The sequence below is a fragment of the Lytechinus variegatus genome, chromosome 15, assembly GCF_018143015.1.
Source record: "Lytechinus variegatus isolate NC3 chromosome 15, Lvar_3.0, whole genome shotgun sequence".
NCBI classification, from domain to species: Eukaryota; Metazoa; Echinodermata; class Echinoidea; order Temnopleuroida; family Toxopneustidae; genus Lytechinus; species Lytechinus variegatus.
Window position 1 is genome coordinate 5,987,752 of NC_054754.1, and position 27,376 is coordinate 6,015,127.

At 35.9% G+C, this 27,376-nt stretch overlaps 1 protein-coding gene across 1 annotated transcript; it reads right to left on the minus strand.

Moving 5' to 3' along the window:
- Positions 1-1,199: 1,199 nt before the first annotated feature.
- LOC121428572 lies at positions 1,200-26,177 on the minus strand. The gene is made up of 14 exons (XM_041625285.1): positions 25,990-26,177; positions 23,918-24,188; positions 16,757-16,858; positions 13,941-14,078; positions 12,537-12,632; positions 11,934-12,167; positions 9,803-9,951; positions 8,663-8,761; positions 7,597-7,666; positions 5,472-5,601; positions 4,165-4,286; positions 2,882-2,929; positions 2,139-2,332; positions 1,200-1,707 (listed from the first exon to the last, which is right to left on the minus strand). Exons 2-14 carry the CDS (start codon positions 24,038-24,040, stop codon positions 1,359-1,361), a joined length of 1,854 nt encoding a protein of 617 aa, XP_041481219.1. The 5' UTR covers positions 24,041-24,188; positions 25,990-26,177; the 3' UTR covers positions 1,200-1,358.
- Positions 26,178-27,376: the final 1,199 nt, after the last annotated feature.

Genomic DNA, 27,376 nt, shown 5'->3' on the forward strand with positions numbered 1-27,376 from the left:
AGACGAGAGTCATAACCACTAGACCACGACGCCCCCACACATGTAATTAATGTTTTTTTCCGATACTATAAAGAAGTGGCACACCGAATTCAAATCCTTGTGAACTAAATGCTTTCAAAACTGTTTAGTTAAAGTGTCTCCATTCCTACATGTTATTGAAGTAAAGACTTCCATGAATAATGTTAGAAGACCGTTTCTGAGAATCCTCCTAATGGTGACCTAAATGTAATGAACCATGGAGTGGGTAAGCATATGAATACACGACAAGGATACAATACAAAATGGAGACTTTATACATATAAGACAGCGTACAGACACAAGCCCGTTTGTCAAGACACATCAAAGAGGTCCGATTTCCAATCATATAATGGGCTGAATTGAACTGTACATCATGTGGCATTTCAAACACAAGATTGAAACAAGTTCTAATTGTGTTAGGCTTGCCTCAAGACCTACTCGTTGATTTATGATTCGATCCCGGTCTGTGCCTAGTCTACTGCGCAAATCCTTCACTCGAGTATCAAGTGGTCTAAATGGGCAATCTACAATGTCATGCGTACGGATCAAGGTCCTCTTGCTTACAGCAAGTTTCATACATCCTAGTCTCATGCGAAGACCCACTTCTTGATCAGAGTTCAAATCAGGGTCTGTGGCTACAGACTAGTCTTATGCCTTCAAAGAATAATTAATTTCTAAAACATGTTCCTGCTAATCTGTGATTTTCTTAGGTGTATATAAGGTGACACACATAAATGTATACAGCAATTTGAAATAAATTGTCATCTTTTAATTTTTATATTTGGCTTGTGAGAGCAGTCTGGATGGAATTATATGTTTTGGGGCAATATAAATAAAAATATATAATATGATCTTGTCATTCACCTGTAGCATTCAACATCCATTTGGATGCAACATTGCCTCAATAAAGGCGTGATAATCCTATAAATTGCATATACTTCTATACATTTGGACTGGATATATAGAAAATATCTGCATCAATGAAATTTTAATCAACTAAAAACTTAACATCATAGCCTGATATTACCATACATTTGTTGTGTTAGAGCACCACTATCCATTGTTCAATGATTGCAAGTGTTTTAACATTTATACATTCATGTGCAGTACAAGTTAATACAAGTATAATAAGTCAACAGATTTGGACGATAATAATGATACAATGATACAATATACATGTACATAACATTAAATATAAACAACTTGCACTTGGTGCTATAGGATAATTAACATGTGACAAAGTCAACGAGTTGCTTTACTTTATAACGAGATAATATGATGGAATGGCAAATTGATATGGCTACAAAAATGGGAAAAATATTCCTTTTGAGATGAAAGCGTCATATTCTGATGTCCTTTGTAAGTGTCGGTTGCCCAGGCGACACAACCTGTTCCGTGAACGTGCTGCTTGTTTCATGAACTTCACACTGCTCCAATGTTCTCGCAGCTTCAATAACTTCTGCTTCCACAACTTCATTACTGCTCGTTACTTCAACACCACCATACGTAGCACCTTCACATTTTGAGCTGCTAGCTTCAGCACTGCTAGTGTATTCATTTGACTGTTCAAGCACGCCTGAAGTCGACGCTTCGTTCTCCATGATGATGGATGTGGACGTCTTGCCCATTATTTTCAGGGAGAATATTTTGGCTCTCTTGTAGGCGTTTGCTATGGTATATCCGAGATACCTAGAAAAAAGGGATGAGGCAGAAAAGAAAATCTTGAAGCTAACCCATTTTAAAATGAGTCTGTATAAAAATAAATTTAATTCTGAAATACATACATCAATAAATTTAGCAAGATCGAAATGATAGATGAAACTCCATGATTCACAATATTAAACCTTATACCAAAGTTGTATAAACAATGTACAAATGTTACCAAGTTTCCCATTTAGTAAATACTTATCAAGCACTAACTACAGATTGTAAGTGCCAGATACACAGAAAATGTAGATTGAAGAGTTGAATGAAGTTAAAGCAAGAAAGGGTGGAAACAATTTACACAGGCTTTATTTTAGAAAAAAATTGTCCTCATCAAGAATGCAGAATGTACAATATATCATATTTATAAATCATATGAAGTTGCCAATTTAATGAAGCTCTAAGGATTTACTCACCTGAGACATGTCATCTCCAGTAAAACGCACATTCCGATGGTGACAATGTTGATAGTGCTGGAGGGGTAGGCCTGGAGTATGGCGTAGACGGCCCCTGGTCCGCTTCCCATGGCAAAGAACGCAAAGAAGCAGAGGGTCGCATCCCTGGAACTCAGGCCCTGGTATAACCGCACTTTGCCTTGCTTCACATCATACTAATTGTCAAGGGTAACAAGAAAATAATAAAAAGATATATCACGCATGCACACTGTATCAGGGGTCCATGTAATAATGTACAGCATTTACGGGGTGCCGATCATCTTGTTGCCTATTCAATGGCGCACTATATATCACCCTGGCTGTAGCTCTAGCTGCTTAAGCTGCTTGGAGCATTCCAAAAAATTAATCCTGCCAGGTACCCATTTCACTCACATGGGTTGAGTGCAGCACCACGTGGCTCAATTTGGTCCTGAAGGAAATTACGCCATGGCTGGGATTCGAACCCACGACCCTCGCTTTCAAAGCCCGGAGACTAATCCACTGGGCCACAACACTCCATATTATCGTCTGGGCCTTTAAAAAAATGTATTCAAATTTAATCAGGAGTTGCAAGAAACTTAAGCTCAATTCCAAATCAAGCACTGGCCCGTTCATTAAATCTAAACATGTAGATGATTTGCATTCAATTGCAATGAAAGATTCCTGCAATTCCCCATCATTCTTGGGTTTTTGTGATAAAAAAAATAGAAAGTATAAATACTTACAGTATTCTTGCAGACTTTACATTTGATGAGTTCTGGACTATCATCAAGCTGCAACGAAAAAAAAAAAGATAGCAAGATAAGTTTGCGATTATGTCATGGTGGTGCCCCACCTTCACTCTTCTCAATTATTTTACAGTACCAAATCCCACGTTTTATACCAATTTATGATATATTCCTGTATTTGCATAACAGATTTACTTAAAGTAAAAAATTGAAATGGAAAAAAGGCAATCTCATATTGGCAATGCAAAAGGAAACCTGTTTTCAATACCTGTGAAAAGCCAGAAACACCACTATCCCGAATGCATGTTTGTTCAAAATGTTTTCTACATACAGGTATGATGTACACTCGTACATTCATTATATACAAAGGATTTTGTGAAAATTTTCGGTAAGAAAAATTATGATAATGATGGATTTCCACATAGCTGATGTTAATTGGATCAATCACGACTCATTTTCCGGTTTCTGTTTGTGGTAACTCCCGTAGAAACTCGGCAGGACAGCATTTTGCTGGTAAACGCCGAGCTGGTATATATCCAATTACCTATGAAACATTTTACGTCTAGGTTAATCAGTCATAGTGGCTGATGTTATAGACGACAGATATCACTCTCGGGCCTTTTTTTCAAAGTGGAGACAATGGCAGAGTTGGGATTCGAACTCACAACCTTGCGATTATGAGTCCAATGCTCTAACCACTGGACAACACAACCCTTTTCCTTTTATAGAGGATGCATTCTATGATTTTCATCTAATTACTTCTAATATCCAGTGTTTAAATGCCTTCATGATTGACAAAAGCGACATCAGACAGGTCCAGGTAATGGTGAATACAATGTATAAAATTATCACTTGGCCATCAAAACATTGTATCTCGAACTGTACACAAGTTGGAGTGCAGGACCAAAAAGGCTGCCTTTTAGAAATACTGCAATGGTGACAAGGTCATACTGTCATATTGTCTGAATGCAGTCTCCTACATGTAATTCCTGTCGAAAACTCTTTCTAGGCAAAGCCAGGTTGCTTCTTATGGCGTAACTGTAAAATCAGTTTTTAGCTGTACTGAATACCTGGGGGTGTTTCAAAAAGAGTTTAGTGTGACAATATGCACACAGTATCTAACGTGTGACCTCATTGATCACTGAATGTCCTCTGAGCGTTTTAAAATAACCCACACCGCTTTAAAATCAAGTGCAATTCTATGTCACATTCAACCCTTTTTGAAACATTCCATAGAATTGAACATTAACACAATACAATTCAAATGTGTAATTTCTGACCTCCAACATCCATTTTCTGAGGCATTCATGATGGACGAATGCTACGTCTCCTTTACAAGTACAAGGTGTGATGAGAGGGCCAAGGCTTGGGTCTCGGTCATAACAGATCCAACAATCGGGGTCTAACAGAGAGATAGAGTGAGAGAAAAGGAGGATGGGGGAGAAAAGGAGATTGGGATGGGGGAGAGAGAGAAAGAATGAATTGAAATGAAAATACACTACTTAAAACCAATGCTCAAAATACACAGATTGGATTCCTGGGGTGGTATTCTGAAAATTGTCTTAAATTTTTCTCTTAACTTTTCTTGTAAGTCAGCAAGATAACAGTGCGCTAAAATTCTCTTAAATTGGTATTCTGTAAGGACGTCCCCTATTTTATCTCTGACACGCCCAATATTCTGTCATCAACCAATTATTAAGCTTGTTATATGCTTAGGCCAACCAATAGAAGCATCTCTTCTTAAAAATAATGAAGCGCATTGTTGATACGAGGCGTAATTTCCTTGCGCCCCCGACGCTTATGCTTGTGCGCTTCTGTGGTAAAAATACACGTGGCTCTTCTCAAAGATATATTTTCTCTGAAAAGATTCATCATCTCAAACACCAATTTGTAATGGCTGAAAAGTCTACCAATCCGTCATTATAATGTCTTTTGAATGTCTCCTTTTGTAAAACATGATGTTCTTGCGGGATTCAGCAAGAAATAATTATTGCAGACGGGCAAATATCGCATGCAACAATAAGTTACAATAGCCCCCCACCTCTTGTAAATTTTATTGTATTTTCCAAGGAAGTTAAGAGAACGTAAAGATAAGAGAATTTTCGGAATACCTTGTAACTCGATATTTTATCTTGCGCACAGACATAATATGCGCCAATTATACATTTACGCATTATCATATCTCTGACATCATACGCGCTCGGTGAAAGTTACAAGAAAAGTTAAGACAATTTTCGGAATACGGATTTTATTGTAACTCTAAAGATACAAGAATATTTCTCTTAAGACAATATTCGGAATATGGCCCCTGATAAGGGATTGTTTCTTAAAAATAATAACCTCCCTCAAAAAATTGACAGAAGTGAGTTTTCTACTAAAAAGGTTGAAATTCACATATTAAAGTGAAATAATTACAGTACCTTTAAGCTATAAAACCTCATTTCAAATGTCTGATTTCTGAGTAATTCAATATTGTAACATTCAATAATCTTACCCCCTCCAAAAAGTACATTATCAATTAAAAAGTAACCACCAACATCACAAAATTTAAATCAATTCAAATTCATGCAATAAAGTTGTTTCCTACCTGTGCTACTTCTGTTTCGAGTATCTGTACTTTGGTAGGTGTTTGTACTCGTTGACGGCTCTTGCTTCCTTCTACAGCTCAAAAGATTGGTTTCCTCACGTCGTTCTGTCTGAATCGGTTGTGCCGGTGGCTGATGAAGTAACAAATATTGCAAGGTAACATAATTGGTAAACTATGGTTCTCATTCCTTTTCAAGATTTCCATAATTCAAAAAGTAAGAATAGATGACAATAATCAAAGTAAAAGAATAATACCTCATGAAAAACAGTATTTTGCACAACTTTGTATCCTTATACTTCAATTCACAGAAAACATCACTAAAAAGGAAAAGGCTTTTATACAGGGGGTGTCTCATGAAGCTTGTGGGAGTTTCACAAAGCTGTTCATAGGCCACAAATGAATTCACAAACTACTGGTGATCATTTCTTGTGGTAAATCATATACACTAAATATTCACTGGTGTTGATTTGGCACCTAAGAAATGATCACCAGTCATAAGAAATCATCTCCAGTATTTTGTATTTATATCTATTTATTCTCTGAAACTAGAAAGTCACAATAAAAACATAAGTGAACAAATGAACATACATGTATAAAAGCAAGATATAAAAAATAACAAGTTAGAACAGACATATACAAAGAAACAACAATATCAAAGAGACATGAGAAAAAGTGAAATCGGAAGGACACCCAGTTCAGCTCTGCCCATAGACAGTACTGTTCTTCCATGGGGTCCAGTCATTCATAGTTGCTCATAAATTACTAGCAGCTTTATTAAAGGTCAAGTCCACCTCAGAAAAATGTTGATTTGAATCAATAGAGAAAAATCAGACAAGCATAAAGCTGAAAATTTCATCCAAATCGGATGTAAAATAAGAAAGTTATGACATTTCAAAGTTTCGCTTATTTTCAACAAAATAGTTATATGAACGAGCCAGTTACATCGAAATCAGAGAGTCGATGATGTAACTCACTCACTTTTTCTTTTGTTTTTTATTGTTTGAATTATACAATATTTCAATTTTTACGAATTTGACGATAAGGACCTCCTTGCCTGAAGCACAAAATATTAAAATAATGGAATTCCACATGTTCAGGGAGGAATGAAACTTCATTTCACATGACAATGACGAGAAAATAAAAATATTTCATATTTCATATAATAAAATACAAAAGAAATAGGGAGTTAGTGATGTCATCAACTCTCTCATTTGGATGTAACTGGCTCGTTCATATAACTATTTTGTTGAAAATAAGCGAAACTTTAAAATGCCATAACGTTCTTATTTTACATCTGATTTTGATGAAATTTTCAGTGTTACGCTTGTTGAATTTTTCTCTTTTTATTCAAATCAAGTTTTTGTTGGGGTGGACTTATCCTTTAAAGAAACACCTACCAGTTCATGGCATTCAAAATAATTGAGAATCTATGACAAGTCAACAGTTGAGTCTAGAATATGAACATACTTTTTAGAAACAGCTTTGTGGAAACCAACCAGGTCCCCCAATACATGTACCTACATGTATATTAAACACAAATGCAATATGAAGGATTCCAAAACCTTAATACTGAACTACATGTATAAGTGACCAGCCACCCCATAAACAACAATAAGTCACAAGGAAAGTTCTCCATGTATAGCCAAAATAGCAATTTAGTCTTCAAAAAGCAAAAAATAAAAAAATTCAACTCATCTGAAGAATAATTCTTCTAATTTTGTACTGCCCAAAATTGAAGTTGCAAGGTTAAGAAATTTGAAAATTAAAGAGAAGATACAGGAGCTAGTGTAGCTTCTTCCACCCAATCATGTCCAGACTGATTGGAAGTTTCACTGAGATTGCATAGTGTGCACATCTCATGCTTGGGTGAACGCCTAACTTCAAACTATGCTTTCCAACGCCCCCTTTTTTTTAAGCTCACTGTATTTCTTCTACATTCAATCAAAGGTTTTATGTGGGTTTATTTTGACAAGTTATACATGTATATAATTTCAAAGCTAAGTATAAGTCCTTTTTTATAGCTAAAGGTCTCAAAATTCATTTTGGGCGACTTTTTGGTGGTTTTGGGGTGGCAGCAGGTCACACGTATGGAGATTAATACAAGTAGAAGTAATATAATGCTTACCGCCACTCGTTCTTCATCGTTGTTTTCTCTCAAGATTGTTTTCGGGTTTAGAATCCACAGCTTTTCAGGACTATAGGAAAATAATGGAGAAAAGAAAATCAAGATAAAGACTGAAAATTAACCGTTTAAACGCAAGTCGAAACATCAAGCGCAAGTCCCGAATACCGGTGTTTCCTTGGCTGAAAATCAAGTTGCGCAAGATTTTTTGCGTTGCGTTTGATCGCAACTCTTTCTGCAATGGGCCCCAGGTCATCGGAATTTTGTCTTATAATTGGTAAATTGCCACTTGGTCTACACCCACTTTGCCTACTATCTGTTTGGTCCAATCCCAGATGGTCTCCCACAAGGGCCTCGTCTTACAAAGAGTTGCAGTTGATCCAATCAAGCACACCTATGGAAAGCCAGCAAAGTCAACATCTAAAATGTAAATATGTTCATAATATTTCTAGATCTGCTGTATATTCATATGTTCATCTTTTTTTTAAATTCAGTGTGCTTCTCTTTGTTTGCAAAGTACATTGTGTAAATTTCCTGCAAAAAAAAAATGTGTTGACTTGGATGGATTTCCATACAGTTGAGGTTGATCGGATCAGACCTTGATCTAATCATAATTTGTCTTCAACCAACCTGTCTAGAAACCGTCTGGTCTAATTGTCAAAACCATTTTATTTGTTTTCTAATTCCCAGCCTACCCTATCAGACAATCATCACATGCTCCAAATTGGCAATGCAAAAAACAAACTTTTTAAAAAACAGGGCCTTGGTCTAATCCAAATTTATCTTCACCCAACTTGTCTAGAAACCATCTGGTCTAATTGTCACAACCATTTCTTTTTTTCTAATTTCAAGCTGACCCAATTAGGTCTAACTTGGCAATGCAATAAAAAATCACTTGAAAAAAAAATGAAAATTGGCAACTCTTTAAAGAAAATGCTGCTTAATACATGTACATTGTACATTTATATATGTTGCATCCATATTCTTTTTTTCATGAAAAGAAATTTAATGATTGTTGCCAATTTGATGAGCAGCAGTAGATATCTCGACCTGAAGAAAGCTGTAATACCTTCTACAGTTCCAGAGGACGCACGGGAACCACATCACCATGGCTAGTTCCACAATACGGAAGACAATCACATAGGAGTTACGTTGCAGGAGAGGAATGCTGGAGGTTTTTCAAAAAAAGAAAGATAAACTGATTATTTTTTAAAATCAATGCTCGAGCGCCTTATTGGAAGAAAGCTCAAGGCAGGTTAATAATTGTTTATCACCAGGAAACCTAGAGGTTCAATGAGAAAAATAAACAGATTACACTTTGAATAGTCAATGCTAACATGCCCTTTAACAGACCTGCCAACCTCTGGGAATGATAAATTGTATTCTGTGATAAAAGAAAAGTGTATTTTCCCCCCAAAAGTGTATTTCATAATAAAATGTGTGGCGCACTTGCTCATCGCGGTGCTCAAGCTGCATGTAAGCTAAGCTGCATGTAAGCTAAACTGCGCACTGCTCTTGCAGATGAAAAAAAATACCTGAAATTACATTGATCTAATAACCATATTTGTGTAAGTTTTATGAAATAAAGACATATAGAGTTGATTTTTCTCAATAAATTACAATTTTGTAAAAAAAAAAATAATTAAATTTTTTTTTTTTAACAAAAAAACCTTTTAAAGAAAAAAACCTACTGCCATATTTTGGTTACAAAAAACGTACTAAATACGCCAAAAAACGTACTGGTTGGCAGGTCTGCTTTTGGCAGCTAATACACTAAACCCAGGTCAATAATTGTGGATCTCCAGGAAAATCAGGCATTGAGGGCGCTGTGAAAGATCCCACTAAATATTACTTCAACTATTTCAGCAGTATACAGTATATTATTGTAGTATCGATCCCCTGGAATATTGCTTTCTTTTATTCACTGTTCAATAATAATGATAATTAGAAACACTATCTGCATTTTATATGTATTTTATGTCATGAAATCAGATTGGGAATGACACATGGAAACAGAATCACTTGGAAGTGGTTGGTGGCCAAGTTCATACTACTGTCAAATTATCCAATTATCAGGTTGAAATGAATAGATGAACATTGAGCACAAGTGTAAAGATGAACACAGCATATTATATGAGGTAAAGACATTCATGGTGTGAAAGAACTAGCATAGCAAATAGCAAGGGTAGACTTCACACCAGTCACTTACCTCTCGTTCCACTTGGCTTCTGTTACACTCATCATCAGGAAGAACGCTGTGATGATCTGAAGTATTCCTTGGAAGAGGAGTCCAAATCGGGAGAGGTGTAAGGTTCGCGGGTCTAAAGAGGTGCTGGCATTTGCAAAGGCCCCTTTTACCTAGTGGAAAAAAATGCATTACAAAATAAAGTTCACATATTGTGCAACCAAATCGTGAGAGGTGTAAGGTTCGCAAGTCTAAAGGGGTGCTGGCATTTGCAAAGGCCCCAAAAATGCATTACAAAATAAAGTTCACATATTGTGGAACCAAACCGGGAGAGGTGTAAGGTTTGCAAGTCTAAAGGGGTGCTGGCATTTGCAAAGGCCCCTTTTACCTAGTGGAAAAAAATGCATTACAAAATAAAGTTCACATATTGTGGAACCAAATCGGGAGAGGTGTAAGGTTCGCGGGTCTAAAGAGGTGCTGGCATTTGCAAAGGCCCCTTTTACCTAGTGAAAAAAATGTATTCACAAATAAGTACAAGTTTAAATGTTGTGTAATAATAACAGTCTGCTTTGATGTAGTGCTCAAAACATAAAAATAATTAGTCTTACAAATTACGTGGTGCTCAATAGTTTAGTGAACCACAACAGAAAATGAATATATTTTAAGTGTTCAAGTTCTGACATGTTTTAGATATTTCATTGTGAAGTCAGGTGGTAATTAAATTCAATAAAAGTTTGTTTCTCTGGGCTTGCCAAACATTATGGCCGAAATTTACAAAAGTGGTTTTGAAAACCCACGGTTGAGTCCATGGTTTATGCAGATTTGCTGTATACATGTAAATTACGCTTATTTTACCACGTATATTAAAACATGTCCAATGCTGATGCGTGCTTTTGTCACAGTGCGCCAAATTGACGCCTATTTCCATGGTTAGATACGCTATTTTATTCATGAGTCCATTGTTTGAAGCGTGGACTCATGAATAAAATAGCGTGGATAACCACGGCAACAGGCATCAATTTGGCGCACTGTGACTAAGCGCGCATCAGCATTGGACATTTTTTTATAAACGCGCCCAATGCACGCTAAATTAAGCGTAATTTTTACAGGAAATCTGCTTGGATTCAAACATGGATTTTCAAAACCACCTTTGTGACTTTGGGCCAATAGGATTGTTGTCAACATTCAACACTTTTAGCATGATGAGGTGCATTTTGTGGAGGGGTTCACTAACTTTTGAGCACAACTGTACATTATCATATTACCCCAGCCATTAGATGCTGGTCTGCCCGTGTACAATACATACATGTATACATACTTTTTCCACTTCCTGGGGAGCATTCCAACAAGGCTTTTCCAACCCACATGCTAGGCATACTACATAGGCTTTCGCATCCTACTGGGCACCCATTTAACACCTGGGTGGAGAGTGGCAAAGTATGGAAGACACCCTGTCAAAGGATGCTATGCAGCACTGGCCGGGATTAGAACACCCAAACCTCTGATAACGAAGCAAATATCGAAACCCCACTGCAGTGCTCGGAACCATCATGCTTCTGTATAACTTAATATTACAGGCATGATATTCCCCTCTGAAAAAAAATCTGAAAAAAAGCCAAGGGTCGCTAAGTCACTGACAAAGTCGGAGGCGCCCCGGTTGGGGTTACAAGCTCTTGCATCGTATTACATAGTAAAGAAATCGAAAGTACTTTTTCAAGGTGAGTCTGCATGATAGTTTTATCATTTGACTTTAAAAAACAGTAAAAAACAGCATGAGAATGTTTATGAGCAAAGAATTTCACGTGAAAAAAAATTATTAACCGATTTTAGTCGGGAGAATATCATGCCTGATTCTAGAACAAGGTGATCTTAAAGGGAATTGCACACTGTGCCATTAGTCTGCAAAGTTAAAATCATCATATGCTCAAATCTGTGACCAATAGTACCCTTCTTTTATATTTGATTTGATTTATTGTTTTCTTCTGCAATCACAACATTCGCATATAACACATTTGTATATAATAATTTTTTTGGATGGATGGATTTTCCTCAAACCTTCACCAAAATTTTTCATTATTATTTTCTGCTATTCTTACACTAAACTTTTTTTCAGGGTCAGGGTGAACTTCCCCTTTAATGATGATCTAGCACTTACCTTGAAATATACTTCCACTCCATAGGCTAGGAACAGGATGACTTCGATGAAGATTAGACTCCCAAAGAAGCCCTGGACCACCTTGAGCAGGTAGGTCGGCTCCGGTACCATCTCCGACGCAACAAACTGGGCAATGAGGGCAGCATACAGGAACACGTTGAAGACAAGGAAGTAGACCAGGGATTTGGACAGAGACCCCGGACGTTCGTAGCTTTTGTCGGAGATGTGAAATGCCTGGGTTTGGAGACGGTTTAGGTGAATTATATTTTACTTTTAGAGCTATAATTGGTTTGTTAATATTGTTGTGATTACTATAAGAATAATCATCATCATCATCACCATGAGAAATTTATCATTAATTATCATATTATGTTTTAGGACTCTAAAGGAGTTAAATTTCAAATGAAAATATTTCAAACCAAATGTAAAGCATGGTTTTACTACTATATTTTCAATCTATCCTTGTAAAATAGAAAATCTGTTTTATTGATATTGGTAACAATAACTGCTAGGATAATATGAAAAAATAGCTCTCAGCCAATCAAATTGAATGATTTCAGTAGCTTATAACATTTTCATGTTTTATGAAACATGGCCACGTACCTCAGCCCAGAAGCAGACACAGAGCGAACAGCTTGACAGGAGGAATGGATAGTACATACTCAAGATATTTGCCGCCCAGTGATTGGGAATGTATTTCTGGTAGAAAAAAATAAGAAATATTGAAAATTGGTATTACTGCAGTCTTTTATTCAAAACTTTATTTGTGTAACACATGTACCCTTGAATAGTAGAAAGATTGTCTCCAATAAATGGATTGTTGCAGGACACTTGCAATTGATTGCAGGTCAATTGCAGGTCCCAAAATGATTCACAAGTATTGCAATTGCTTACGTGCCTGCTTTTTGTTTCAATAAATTGATTTATTTCAGCTAAAAGTGGTGTATAACTTGTTATTTGCAACTGAAATTTGGATTTGAATCATTTGATTGCATATACATATATTTTCTTGCAACATCCCTTGAATGGGAAATATTGTTTCTAACAACTAGTGTTTTTTGCAAGGATACTGGAATCGACAACGATGTCAAGTTTTGCTGAGAGTCACCTGACTAGGCAAACAAATACATGGGCCCCGTCTTAAAAAGAGATACGATTGATCCAATCAGTCGTAACTCTATGAAAATTGATCAGTGTCATAATAAGGAAATTTGCAAATGTCTTTTGGAAACAAAGGAGAACACACCAAATTGTCAAGAAATCAATGAATTTATGGATATACATTCATATCTAAAAAATTTTTTAACAAACATGCATTTTATATGTGGACTTTGCTTGCTTTCCATAGTTGCGATTGATCGGATCCTTGCAACTCTTTGTAAGAAGGGCCCATGATCTGGGACTACAGTACACACAAATCATTTTATGGGAGATTCTTTGCATGCAATGGATTTTTAAAAAACTTTTTATAACAATTAGTGCAAACAGGGTTTGACTTAATCCAAGTCAGTCCAAAGACATAGTCTAGGATGGCCTAGGCGGCCCAACTTTGGCAAAAGGAAAAAAGTGAAACATTGGTCAAATCTGAGATGTAGTTGCTTCTGAAACACCCTTTGTATGTTGCACGTTCAGGCAAAATTTGGGGAAGATATAATCGTTCCATGGAAAGATATTGAAGAAAATATGCTTTGCATTATATGCCTATGTAAATGACAAACACACATTGCTCATTTACAACAATGAGGATGGTTTATAGGGCCTATTGATTGCCCTCAATGCCTGCTTCACTGGCCTTAGATTTTTCAAATCGTTCCCTGAGGAATCCTATATACATATTTATATATTTTCAGAAAGGTATTAAAACCCTGTCTGTTACATAGTTTTATAGTTTGAGCATTATGTAATTTTCAATTATTTTCATTGTAAGCGCTTTGGTCCTTAAATAGGAAAAGCGCTACATGTATATACACTGTACAAGAGAGTAATAAGTAGTATTATTACTCTTACCAATAGTGTAAAGTAGAGTCCTCTGCTGAAGGTAGCCAGAATTACCATGATATAAAGAGTCTTTTGAGTTGAGATACGACATGCTGCGGATAGGGAATGCGTCTTGGCCCGCTGGAATTCTGATCTCATGCACAAAATCTACATGTACATGACAAAATAATACAAAATTCTAAATTAAATGTACATGACAGAAGCAAACATATAATGTTATGCAGGGCCCGCTGGTAGAGCAGTTTCCTAACTGAAGTGGCTACCCTGGGTAAATAAAAACGTTATTATTATCATCAATTTAAGGAAATCAAATTTTTAGGTTTGACTGTGCTAAAATCAAAAATGCAATATGAAGATAGTTCTATCGATTGATCAATAGTTAGCAGTGCTCACATAAAAGCAGGTCATTGGAATAATAAACTAGCACTTCTATGATGACTTCTATGATGGAGCTCATCCGTCATCTTGCAACAAAATTTAACAAAATTGTTTTATTTCAGCCCAGTTGACACTGTAGTGGATTATATTGGTGACATAAATTGAGGATATAGAATTGAAATTGATGTAAATGATCATGATGATATACACATTTAGAGGAAGCATTTTTTGTGATTTTTGAATAAATTTCGCATAAATGAGAAAATAAATTTTTTGGTCAAAATTTCTTTTAGAAATCTGTGTAGAACCTTGGTGAACCTCACCTAGCTGATGTTCAGGCATTTTTTAAATGCCTTTTTCGATTTTTTTGGGGGGAGGGGTGGCTACTTTTCACAAGTTCTGTCTACATCATCAACATTAGATACATTGCAATGAGTGTAGACTTCAAGGGTTCCTTTTTTTCAAAGATTTCCCAGGGCTCTTTCAATCATTTTGGTGGCTTACTTGCCCTGAGTGCCCCCCCCCCCGTAATTTTTCCCTGCTGATTAAAATTAAACACAGGCTAAAATATGTACATGTATAGAGCATCACAAAAAGTCAGCAACTGGAAAGATGGACCTAATACACAGATCACTCAGTCTGTGCACTCCGCATCTGAATTACAATCTAACGTAAATAATCACGAGTGATGTGATGTTAAGTCTAGATGGCAGAACAAACATGGAAATTATAATCATAATTAATATGAATTTCCCAATATATCTTGTACCCGTACATGTAAGTCTATTCATGTACATGTGTACACAGATCTAGAATATATAGCCTACTTCATACTGTGATTAATGGATTCAAAAGATAAGAGGAATACAAAGTCAACATTTGCACAAAGTGGCTGATCTGGGGGGTGTTTCACAAATAGTTACGTGTCTGACTAAAAGTCATTCTAACATGTACATGTAAAGTGGTCCTGCACATATACATGTACATGTATCTGACACGTTATCTCATTGATTAATCAGGGGCAGTTGCACGTCCCATCAGCGTGATCAGGACAATGAAATGAGCCACTACATACCGCAAGGAATTCAAGTATCCAGACTTTTTGTCAGACGTAATTTTTTTGTGAAACACATCCAATTGCAGTGGACTTTGATGGAACATTTTGGATTTTTATCAATCTCATTACCCCATCTTTTCAATGAAATTAATATTATCCTAGGCTTGCATTCCCTATATTGTGGCCTGCATACATGTTCAGATCCACCTTTTTTATTTTACTTTAAATTTTCCTTTCAAACAAACAAAAATATATAAATTCTCTATCATTCAAAAGCCGAAACAGAAGGAGCACAGAAGTGATAATTGTTTGATGTTTACAACAATCTAAGGGGAATGAAACCTTTGGAACAAATAGGCTTGTGTAGAAACAGAAAAATCGTACAGATAGTGAGAAAGTTATGAGCATTTGAATATTGCAATCACTAATGCTATGGAGATCCTCACATTGGCAATGCGACAAGGATGTGTGATGTCACTGATGAACAACTTTCCCTTTGGTGGACTGTAAAATACCCTCAAAATGTCTCTTTTTGCTTTTTCTTGTGATGAAACAAACTCTTTATCCGTGATGTATTCTTAAAAAATATGTATTACATGCCCTCATGTAGACAGAACACATGATTTATGGATAGATGTGATAAAAGAGGCAATTCTAGTGAAATATATACTAAAGTAATGGGGAGAGTTGTTCACAAGTGACATCACACATCTTTGTCGCATTGCCAATTTGCTATCTCCATAGCATTAGTGATCGCAATATTCAAATGCTCATAACTTTCTCACTACCGGTATTTGTCTGATTTTTCTCAAACTTTCGTTGATCTGTTTCTTTGATTTATCTGTTTTCACACAAGCTATCTTGTTCCAATGGTTTCATTCTCCTTTAATAGTTCTCAAGGTAAAATCTAATAAGGTGGTTTCAGACTGCCTCTAAGTTCGTCAGTTCCAGGTATTTTGTAAATGTGAAAGCAAATTATGCGTTATGTCCCCAAAAGAAAATACCCGCTCTAAAATAACTTTACTTGTCAAAATCACGAGAACTTTCGCAGGGTTTGTGAAAGCAAATTACGGGAACTTTTAGCACTGCGTGTAGTATAAGGCGTGGTCGCCGTGGGTGGCTGCTGAGCTGGCAATTTTGAATCTCGCGCCTTTCTTGCTTATCAGACCGTTACTGCGCATGCTCGTAACTTCAGGAACTTATCCCGAAGAGTATGTTTCGGGTCGGTATGAACGTGGGATTAACAGGTGTTTACTTGCCTGAAAAAGTTCTTGTAATTGAACATGGATTCTCGTGACCGAGGCGCTTTAAAACCACCTATAGTGTACCTACAAAAATAAAAACCTCATTATATTAAAGAAAAATAAAGCAATTAATAGACATTACTCACCAATTGGATAATAGCAACACAGCCTAGGAGATAAAAGACTGATCCAAATGCAATGAAGTAAGTGTTGTTGTACTCGTCACAATCTCCTCCTTGAAACTGGACCTGGATGATATTTTGAAGGAAATTGAAATTTTCATCAAATTTGTAGTGAATACAATATTTACTGTTTATTCTGCATTGACTTTTATCACACAAATGTATGTCCATATTTTTGAAGTGATCATAATGAAAGGTAAAAATCACAAATAAGATATTGTATCAATTATGGTCAGAGCCATGTCGTTCTCACTACTACTACTACTACTCTGGAGCACTGTGGCCCAGTGAATTAGTCTCCAGACTTTGAAAAAGAGGGTCATGGGTTCGAATCCCAGCCATGGCGTAGTTTCCTTCAGCAAGAAATTAATCCACATTGTCCTGCACTCAACCCAGGTGAGGTGAATGGGTACCTGTCAGGAATTTATTCCTTGAAATGCCGAGCGCGTAAAAGCTGCTTGAGCTACAGTCAGGGTAATAATATCCAAGTCCCTTGGACGCGCATAGAGACGTACATGTATGTGTTATGCGCTATACAAGAACTGACTACTGCTACTACTACTACCAATACTACTACCACTACCGTTACTACTACTACTACTACTACTACTACTACTACTACTACTACTACTACTACTACTACTACTACTACTACTACTACTACTACTACTACCACTGCCACTACTACTACTACTACTACTACTACTACTACTACTACTACTACTACTACAATGTACTACTACTACTACTACTACCACTACCACTACATGTACTACCACTATCACTAGTACTACTACCACTACTACCACTACTACTACTACTACTACTACATTCTATCAATATTGTGCAGTTACTGCATATTGTGGGGTATCTTGGTCTAGTGGTTAAAACTCTTTTCTTTCAATCAGAGGGACATGGGTTCGAATCCCAGGAATCGCGTGCTTTCCTTCAGCAAGAAATTTACCCACTACATGTATGTTTTACACTCGACCCAGGTGAGGTGAATGGGTGCTGTACATATACAATAAGTCTTTCAGATTGATATTTTTAAGCTCCAGGATCATATGACTTTTAAGGACGTTCCACAGTTATGTTTGTGCGCATTATGATCTGCGCATAGTTTACACTCTGCGCGCTGACGTCACGGTAGATGAACAGGTGATTAATTAGCTGCGAGTATGGGCTAATTTTCCTCATCTTCTGCACTTTAACTGCAGATCCGATGCGTTATTTCATGAAACTAAAACATTGAATTATTCCATGGACCATTAAAAAAAAAATCTCTACAATTTCAAAATAATTTACTCTGCAGTGCTGCCAAGAATTACGAATATTACCCCGACTTTGAATATCAGTCAGGGGCCTTAGCAAAATTTTGGGGACAGGATTTACAAAAGCGCCATTTTTTGCATGTGGGTCCCTGGTATCAAAAGCATTAATTCTAGATAGGGTGCCCCGAAATCGGTGAAGGGCACCCTATTTTAAAATGCTAATTTATGCAAATTTTATGCAAAAAAACTCATAATATACCATATCTCACTAAAAATAATTTTCAAATGCCCAATTTTTTGTGTATTTGGGTCTTATTTTGCTAAACATTTAACTGCAGGTCGATTTTTATAAAATTGGTGAGTATGAATCAATTTTTAAGGTTAATTTATGCAAATTATATGCAAATCACATGTAAAAAGACATGTATTATCATATATCGACATATAGAATTGTCAAAATCACAATTTTTTTCTACAGGTGTCACTGGTAGCAAAAGCATTAATTCTTGATAGGATGCCTCGATATCAATGACTGGAATTCTTTTTCATAGTGCTAATTTATGCAAAATTATGCAAAATCACACTATTCACCGTAAATTACTGTATATGTATAGACACAGACCTAGACTTTTCTATAGAAGCCTATTTCTTTTTTTTTTGGGGGGAGGGGGTATTTGGGATTTATTTTGACGGGGCATCAAATCTAGATTAATTTCTGTACAGTTCCTGAATAAGAATCAACTTTCAATGTTAATTAATGCAAATTTATGCAAAATTTATGCAAATATGTGTAAAACTCATCAACTATTCTATTTTGAGGTTTAAAACCGAGGGACAAGCACAACACTATGCATATGAGACACTGTTAACAATTCATTCATTATGGTGACTTTCCATGCGACCAGAGGAGAGCATCATGTTTAAAAATTCAAATTTATGCAAATTATAAATCCTGTGCATACCCCTTTCACAATTTAAAAAAAAAACGAAATCATATGGAAAAGATAAACAGTATTCATCTTTCTTTTCAAAGCAATTCAAGAGGTCAGATTTCTTTCCCAAGTAGAGTTTTCCCCTGTCAGAAAGAGGAGGGTACATGAATGGTTCTCATGTCAGAAAAAGCTGTCCATGTCTGCCCCTCTGACAACTATGTACATTTTATTTAGAACGGGGACCACTGGCGTAAATCCGTGTTGATGGGTGGGGGGGATGACTGAAATATTTTGGCATTTTTTTTGCAATCATGTATTTAGATATGCAAGGAATTGTCATTGATATGTCCACAGTGGTGTACCGTGGGTCACGGCATTGTGGGGGCACCAGCAAAATTTTTGAATCACTGAGTGAGCGCGCGAAGGGCGCTCATTTGACAGTTATACTGACCTAATTGAGAAATTTTAAGGACAATGTCATTAAACGGATATGTATCTCACTGATCAAATAATGCGAGCGCGAAGCGCGAGCTGAATTTTTTATATTCACACCTAAAAAGGGACATTATAATCAAATTTGTGTAATCACGATAGGTACCTGTCTTGCTAAATAAAGCGAGCGCGAAGCGCGAGCTGAAATTTTCGCATATTTTGACCCCAAACAGCGAGATTTTAAGGAATATATTTTAGGAATCCATTAAGAGTATGCATATCTCACCATAGTCATCTAATGCGAGTGCCAAGCGCTTGCTGATTTTATTAGAATTACATCTGAACACATGAAACACTTTTTGTAGTCATTGCAATCATGATTATCATACGCATCTCACTAATCAAATATTGCGAGCGCGAAGCGCGAGCTGAAAATTTAGACCTGAAGTGGGGCATTCTAAGGTTTCTTTGTAGGAAGTAACTGGGACCATACGTATTTCATTAGTCAAATGATGCGAGCGCGAAGCGCGAGCTGAAAATTTTTGATATTCAGATCAGAAGAAGGGACATTTTAAGGACTGATTTTAGGAATTCATGAAGAGCAGACATATCTCACCAATCCACTAATGCGAACGTAATCACGGACAGGAAATGTTTCATATATACGAAGACCTTAACATGGGGCAATCACTTTTTGAGTCATGTAAAAGAAGCATATGTCACTACATAAAACAATGATAACTCAAGTGCTAGGAAATATATTTGGTTTATATTGACTTGAAAACGGGATGTTTTAGTACTTCAGGATTATATATCTCGTTAAACAGACAATGCGAGCACCAGGAACAATGAAGACGTAGGCCCTGGGCAAATTATGTTTCATAAAGTTATGATAAAAATGTTTCTTATGTAATATAACATAACATAGTTATAATACATGTATATAACATTATAATGAATAATATTTTCTTCTTTCCCACTACGTTTTTCTTCCTTTCTCCCTCTTTTCTCCTTTCCCCTTTTTTGGGGGTGAGCCGATGGAGAGGGGGGGGGGGGGGGGTATGTGCCCCCGTAGTTACGCCACTGTATGTCCATATGGCAGATACCCCTCCAATATTATTATTTTTCTTACCCCATGATGGTTCAATGGTTTTATTAGAGATTACATTAAAAAAAAATGACTTTCCATCTTAATCCCTTCCCACAGACCCCAACATTGATGAATTGGAAGAAACGAGGGTTTCTCTTCAATGTTATAATAAGGACATACGTATTTCGTTTGGAAATGGTGAACTGGCTCTTTATTTGCATTTTATATGATTCAATAATATTGTTTTATTTGTTAAGCGGTATTTTAGGAAGAATTTTTACCAATAAAGCAACTATCTCTTGTGATTTTTTTTTCATTTCTTTCGTAAAAAGTGGGGGGATGTTTGTACAGGCCATCCCCCCCTCCCCCCGGGATTTACGCCAGTGACAGGGACACATAAGATTTGAGCAAAGAGACCTTAATTGAAGGTGACCTGAATAATTTCAGTGATTTTTCTTTATTGGCTTATGAATTGATCTCTATCTCTAAAACTAAGGTAACACCAAGACCAAATTCTCCCAATCAATTTTAGGCCGAATCAGAGTCGAATCTGTCTGGAATAGGTCCCGAATCAGAGCTATCAACTTCCCAAAATAATTGTCCAAATGCCTCCCCAAAATTAATTCAACTGAATTCCATCCGAATACATCCCAAATGTGGCTCGAAAAAATGTGTCTTGGCCACATTCTGGAGTATTTTGGAGGATATTCGGCTGTTTTTAAAATTTTCAAGACAAGCAGAATCTCTCCACGAATGTTTCCGTTGGGGAGGGAGAACAGAATAGTTCCGCATCATTCCGAATCGATTCTGGGAGCTTCCCGAATCCGAGATGAATAAGTATCGAATCCAGGCCATTTTGGGCAGAATTGATCCGAATTTGTTCGGGAGAATTTGGTTTTGGTGTAACCATTTGCTTAAAGCTAGGGTTAGAACGGAACCGAATCAGCTGCGAATCCATCCATATACACATATTCTGGTGGTTTCAGGAATATTTTGTTTTGCCTTTGTAAATGCAAGAAAATTTGGGAACATTCGCTGAAAAATTCAACCCATTTTAAAATGTTCAAACCAGCCGATTCCCGAATGTGACCACAAAAAATTCCATTCGGGCCACATTCGGGAATTATTCCGATGGAATTCGGTTGGATTTTGGGAGGCATTTTGGGAAGATTAAAACCTATTCGTATCAGTCGTAGAGTAATTAAAGGTCCGACTCTTGCCCCAGGCCCCCCCCCCCCATATCGTACGAATCATTACTCGAATACAAAGAAGAATATAGACGAGTGAGACAAAATGGCATCCAAAAAGCTGCCGAATCGGTAAATTATAGCCCATTTCGAAAGAATCTGGCACATTTTCGGGAAATTCTGTGGCGTACTCTGCAAATTCGGGCATAATCGTTCGATTCGGGTCATTATTCAGGTCGTCATTTGGCAATAATCGGAGGATTCGGGCTAAATTCGACTCGATTCTGGCCGCTCTGGCTCGATTTTTGCCACTGTTCTGGTTGGCATACGGCTTTATGCCTTATGTAATATATGATTAGTCAATGGAATACAGCTTCATACATAAATTATTGTTAATTTACATAATATAACACACTTTTGCATGGAAACAGGATTTTCAATAGCATCTTTTGCTGGTACAATTGAAGCTTTAAAACTGAGTGATAGAGGTACTTCAAAAGTTTGGCCCCTTTTCCACTGTTAATACTTACTGGAATGGGACTAATTTATACATATAAAATAATTGCTAATAAATTAGCATATTTTGCATGAAGACGGGATTTTTCAATCTAACGATCTGATAGAGATTTTCTTTAAGTTTGGTTTCTTTTTATTTCTTTTTACTAAGTTTTACTATTCATGCATAAATTAACTGCTAATTTACATAAATTAATATATTTTTGCATAAAGACATGATTTTCAATATCATGTTTGATAAGGAAATTTAAAGCTATTGACCTTAAAGAGACTTTCTTAAAGTTTGGTATCTCTTTATTTACTTTTATTAATTAATTCCTTTTGGCATATGGATTCATGCATAATTACTGCTAATTTACATAAATTAGCATATTTTTGCATAAAGTTGCAATTTTCAACACCATGTTCTGTGGGAAAAATTAAAGCTATTGACCTGATAGAGACTTTCCTAAAGTTTGGTATCTTTTTTATTAACCTTTATTAATTAATTCCCATTGGCATATGGCTTCATGCATAAATTACTGCTAATTTACATAAATTAGCATATTTTTGCATGAAGATGCAATTTTCAACACCATGTTCTGTGGGAAAAATTAAAACTATTGACCTGATAGAGACTTTCCTAAAGTTTGGTATCTTTTTTAAAAAACTTTTATTAATTAATTCCTAATGGCATATGGCTTCATGCATAAATTATGGCTAATTTGCATAAATTAGCATATTTTTGCATGAAGATGCAATTTTCAACACCATGTTCTGTGGGAAAAAATGAAGCTATTGACCTAATAGTGACATAGGGAAAGTTTGGTGCTTTTGTAAACTCTGTCCCCAAAACTTCAAATTTAAGGCCTAAGGCCCCTGACTATATATGGTACAGTGGTTTTGATTTTTTCTTCACATAGATACAAAGCATTCGGCGCATTTTGGGTGTTTTAAAAAGCAGATTTGCTCTAATTAAAAATGTTGATAGTTTAAAAGCAAGCACATGAACCCCTAATGTTTGTACCTCTTAGGTATACCTTCCTCTACAACTCTGCAAATTTTGGTGAAAATGACATGGATTTTGAATAAAGTGCAGCATTTATTGTACGTTTGTAGTTTGTTACTGAAATTTAACATTTTTTAGATTGGGATTGTGTTATCTTTAATGCCATTTTTAAGAACTAACAGGGCTGTTTAACTTAAAATTGCAAACAATTAGCACTATAAATAGATTCTCCATTCTAACGATACAATTATTAACTCCCTCGCGAAATTTGATGACCTTTTTCATGTATTTTGACTGAGTGTTAGAGGTTTAAACTCATTGTAGTAATCTTAGGAGGTCTAAAAATGCCAAATTCTTTGAATGGGCAATTCTTAAGAACATCAATTTTGATGAACTTTGAAGCTCTATAGCAAAAAATCAAGCACATGGACCTATGTTAATTTTTGCATATTTCGAATATTAAGGTTCTAAAGTATATGCAAAGTTTGGTGAAAATGACATGGATTTCACTTTAACTGTGGAACGTCCTTAAGTACCAAAATTGGCTTTATCTAAAAAATTGCTCCAGAATAGCATTTGTCCATTGCGTGAAATGACAAATATATATTACATTTAAACTACGAAATAAAGCTTTATCTGAAAAATGGCTTCAGAATAGCAATTGTATGTTAGGTGAAATGACGACAAGTATGTATCGGGAGCACTTTACCACACATATGCATGATCCATTTAGGCATGCTCCGTGACCGGAACAGTTTGCAGGGCAGGTATAGTCTTTGGGGTTGATGATATTCAGTGTGGCCATGATGCTTGCTACGGTAACGTTCCACATGGTGCAACGGACCTCGGGGATTGGTCGTTGATTCGATGCCCCAGGAGTTTCTTGCGGGATTTCTCTGCGACGATGGTATTCCTATACATGCTGAGGAGTGGTTGTGGATGATGTGATTGTTAATACAGGTAAAAACTCTTCATTCTGCCTGTGTACAGGAAAGAAAATAAGGTAAATGAAACTACAAATTGGCAATAGATTGAAATGGGAGTGCAGATGGGTGTTTCATAAAGCTGTCCACAAAGTTACGGACGACTTTACGCACGACTGGAACATGTTCTTAGGTCATAACTCAATTACATAGGGATAACGCAGAGCACAAGAAAGGATCACCAGTTGTTCGTAAAGTCATTTGTATCTCACGAACAGCTTTATGAAACACTCACCAGGTTTCAATAGTACACTATAAGCTTGTTGTATTGCTGCTGCATATGATGAATGCTAGCTTGAATCACCACTCGCTAGTTATGCTGCAACTAGCAATACGTTTACTTTTATAGAATTCATTCCTCAATTTCATGGATTACTGCATGAAAGAAAATTCTGATATTCTTCAATTTTAGGCCATTGTACAATACAAATTTTTAATGAACATTCCTTTTCATGTATTCTTGTACCATCGCACTGTCTTATGCCTATTCGCTATTTTTACATAAACTGTTATACATTTTTAAGGGGGGGCAGAATATATCTAGAAAGTTGAGCACTTAAAATAAATGTAGTGGGTAAAAGAAAAATGTAATAAAGACATGCAATTTTTAAAGAAAAAATATAGTAAAAACTAACAAAATGGAGTGAAAAAATTCCACTTCAAAATTAGAAAGGGGAAGTGATTATTTTATAGGTCTACATGAAGAACAAAAAATCATAGGAAAAAAAAAGCATGAAGACAAAAAGGACGATATTGAGAATAAAAAAAGTTTAAGAATACCAAGAAGAGATGATCAAGAAGAAGAAAGAAGAAAATCAGAAGTTGGACACTACAAGTACAAACAGTATTTTGATGATTGGTACAGCTTGAGACAACCTTAATAATTATAATGTCACTTGTCATTATCGGGCACACGGCGCTGCATGCATGCATGAGGTGAGGAGGATCGTGAAGGAAAAAGATGATGAAGAAGAAGAGGAGGAGGAGGAGGAAGATACATACAAGTACTCTGTAAAGGCACTGATAAATGGTGGTGGTGATGATGATGAAGATATGAAGGAGAAGATGAGGAAAAAGAAGAAAGAAAGATGAATGAAAAGAGTATTTGGTGAAAAAAAGTCAGAGAAGATACATTGAAGAAAATGAGAAGAAAAAATATTAAGATGAGAAAGATGTACTGTACATAGAGGAAGAAACAACACCCAGTAATTATAATGACAACTATTAGACACAGATTTGTAAAATGGAAACTGTAACAAAATCAATCTAAACTGCTCAAAGAATGAATGAGAAGAACAAATGTGGGGTGGGAAATTGTAGTTCCCGGTGTAAAATCTCAGCCAACTCATAAAAAAACACTGGCATGATGCTCCAGTCCAAACAATTCCAAATTCATCCTAAAATTATACAAATTATCAAAAAGAGAAGGAATGCACATGTATGCAAAAATATACGTTATAAACATGCATAAAACAAACTCCTGCTGCATTTCTTTTTCTCTCAACACTTAAAAATTGGTTTAATGCTCCAAGAGTCCAAATTCAAATTATCAATCATGCAGGAGAAGAAATGCACAATTACATGTAGTTCACAAATTTACACTGACCAAAATGTACCTCTAAAAAACAGGCGTTAGATGCTCCAAAGAATCTAATTCATCTAATAAAATTAGGTGGAATTTCACACACACTGATCAAAATGTACCTCTTAAAAACAGGCATAAGATGCTCCAAGGATGTAACTCATCTTAAAATTATATAAGTGGATCAAAACTTCACACACACTGATCAAAATGTACCTCTTAAAACCAGGCGTTGGATGCTCCAGAGAATCTAATTCATCTTAAAATTATTTGTAGAACTTCATACACACTGATCAAAATGTACCTCTTAAAAACAGGCATAAGATTCTCCAAAAAATCTAATTCATCTTAAAATTATACAAAGTGGATCAAAACTTCACACACACTGATCAAAATGTACTGCCCTAAAACCAATTCCTGTTGCATTTCTTTTCTCTAATAACCACAATAAATGTATTTTCAGTGATGATCACATGCCTGAATTGTGTACCCAATCACCATCTCACGTTTGTGCTATATTTACACACTTGCATCATGGGTAATAAAATGTTGGCTCTGCTCTCAATTGGAGCTCATCCAATTTTCCTTGAACTCGTGGTCAGTTTTTTTGTTGGCTACGTGTATTTTTCTTTTTTTTCTTCAAAATGTCAGACACAAGAGAATAAGTTGCTTCCTCCACAATGGTATATTGTCAGTAAGCTCATGATCAATGAAATGTGAAATCAAGTTCACAGGAAGGATGTATGTACAATAGTACATTTACTAAAAAGTTCAAGGAGAGATTTCGTTGGAAGTGTAAAGATTAATGTAGCTCAAACAGCTAGAGGCTGCAATTTTACTTTTATCCCATTAAATTTTCATTTTCAGCACTTTACAGGTTTTCATCTACTTATTTTGTGAGGGGGGGGGAGCCTGGGATTCTACATTTAGCTATCTGCAAGGTTCTCAAAGCTGTTTCATTTAAAGGGGAAGTTCACCCTGACAAAAAGTTTATTGTAAAAATAGCAGAAAAATTTATGAAAAATATTGCCGAAGGTTTGAGAAAAATTCATCAAATAATTAAAAAGTTATTAGAATTTCAATTATTTGATTTGTGACGTCATATGCGAGCAGCATTCCTACATAGCGAATGGTAAAAAATCAATGAAATGTCATTTTCTCAGAAAATTGAAAATGGTTTTCACTGTACCTTTTGTATATCAATAGACAAATCGTTTCATACCCGATCATGAAAAGAAAACAAAATTAAGTCATCAGGAACCATACAAAATTTGAAATTCATGCATTTTATATTACATAACACATGGGACAGCTGCTCGTTTATGACGTCACAAATTCAAAACTTTGAACTCTAATAACTTTCTTACTCTTTAACGGATTTTCCTCAAACCTTCACCAATATTTTTTACTATTTTTTCTGCTATTTTTACAAGAAAGTTTTCTTCAGGGTGAACTTCCCCTTTAACCTATGGTTGGGTTCATCTTGGGGGGATCTTTTAAACAGTAAACTTGAATCTGCAAAATCTCCATAAAAAAAGGCGTAATCACCTCTGAAATAAATCTATGTACAAAGAAAAATACCTATGTAAATTTTCTTTTAGTA

Bases quoted from the DNA above. Each gene is read 5' to 3' on its own strand.
- LOC121428572 (XM_041625285.1), bottom strand. From the start codon at position 24,040: ATGTGGAACGTTACCGTAGCAAGCATCATGGCCACACTGAATATCATC. The intron at 14,079-16,756 runs GTGAGTAATGTC...ATGTACATGTAG, and splicing joins GTGTTGCTATTATCCAATTG to ATTTTGTGCATGAGATCAGA. The intron at 1,708-2,138 runs GTGAGTAAATCC...CCTTTTTTCTAG, and splicing joins CTGGAGATGACATGTCTCAG to GTATCTCGGATATACCATAG.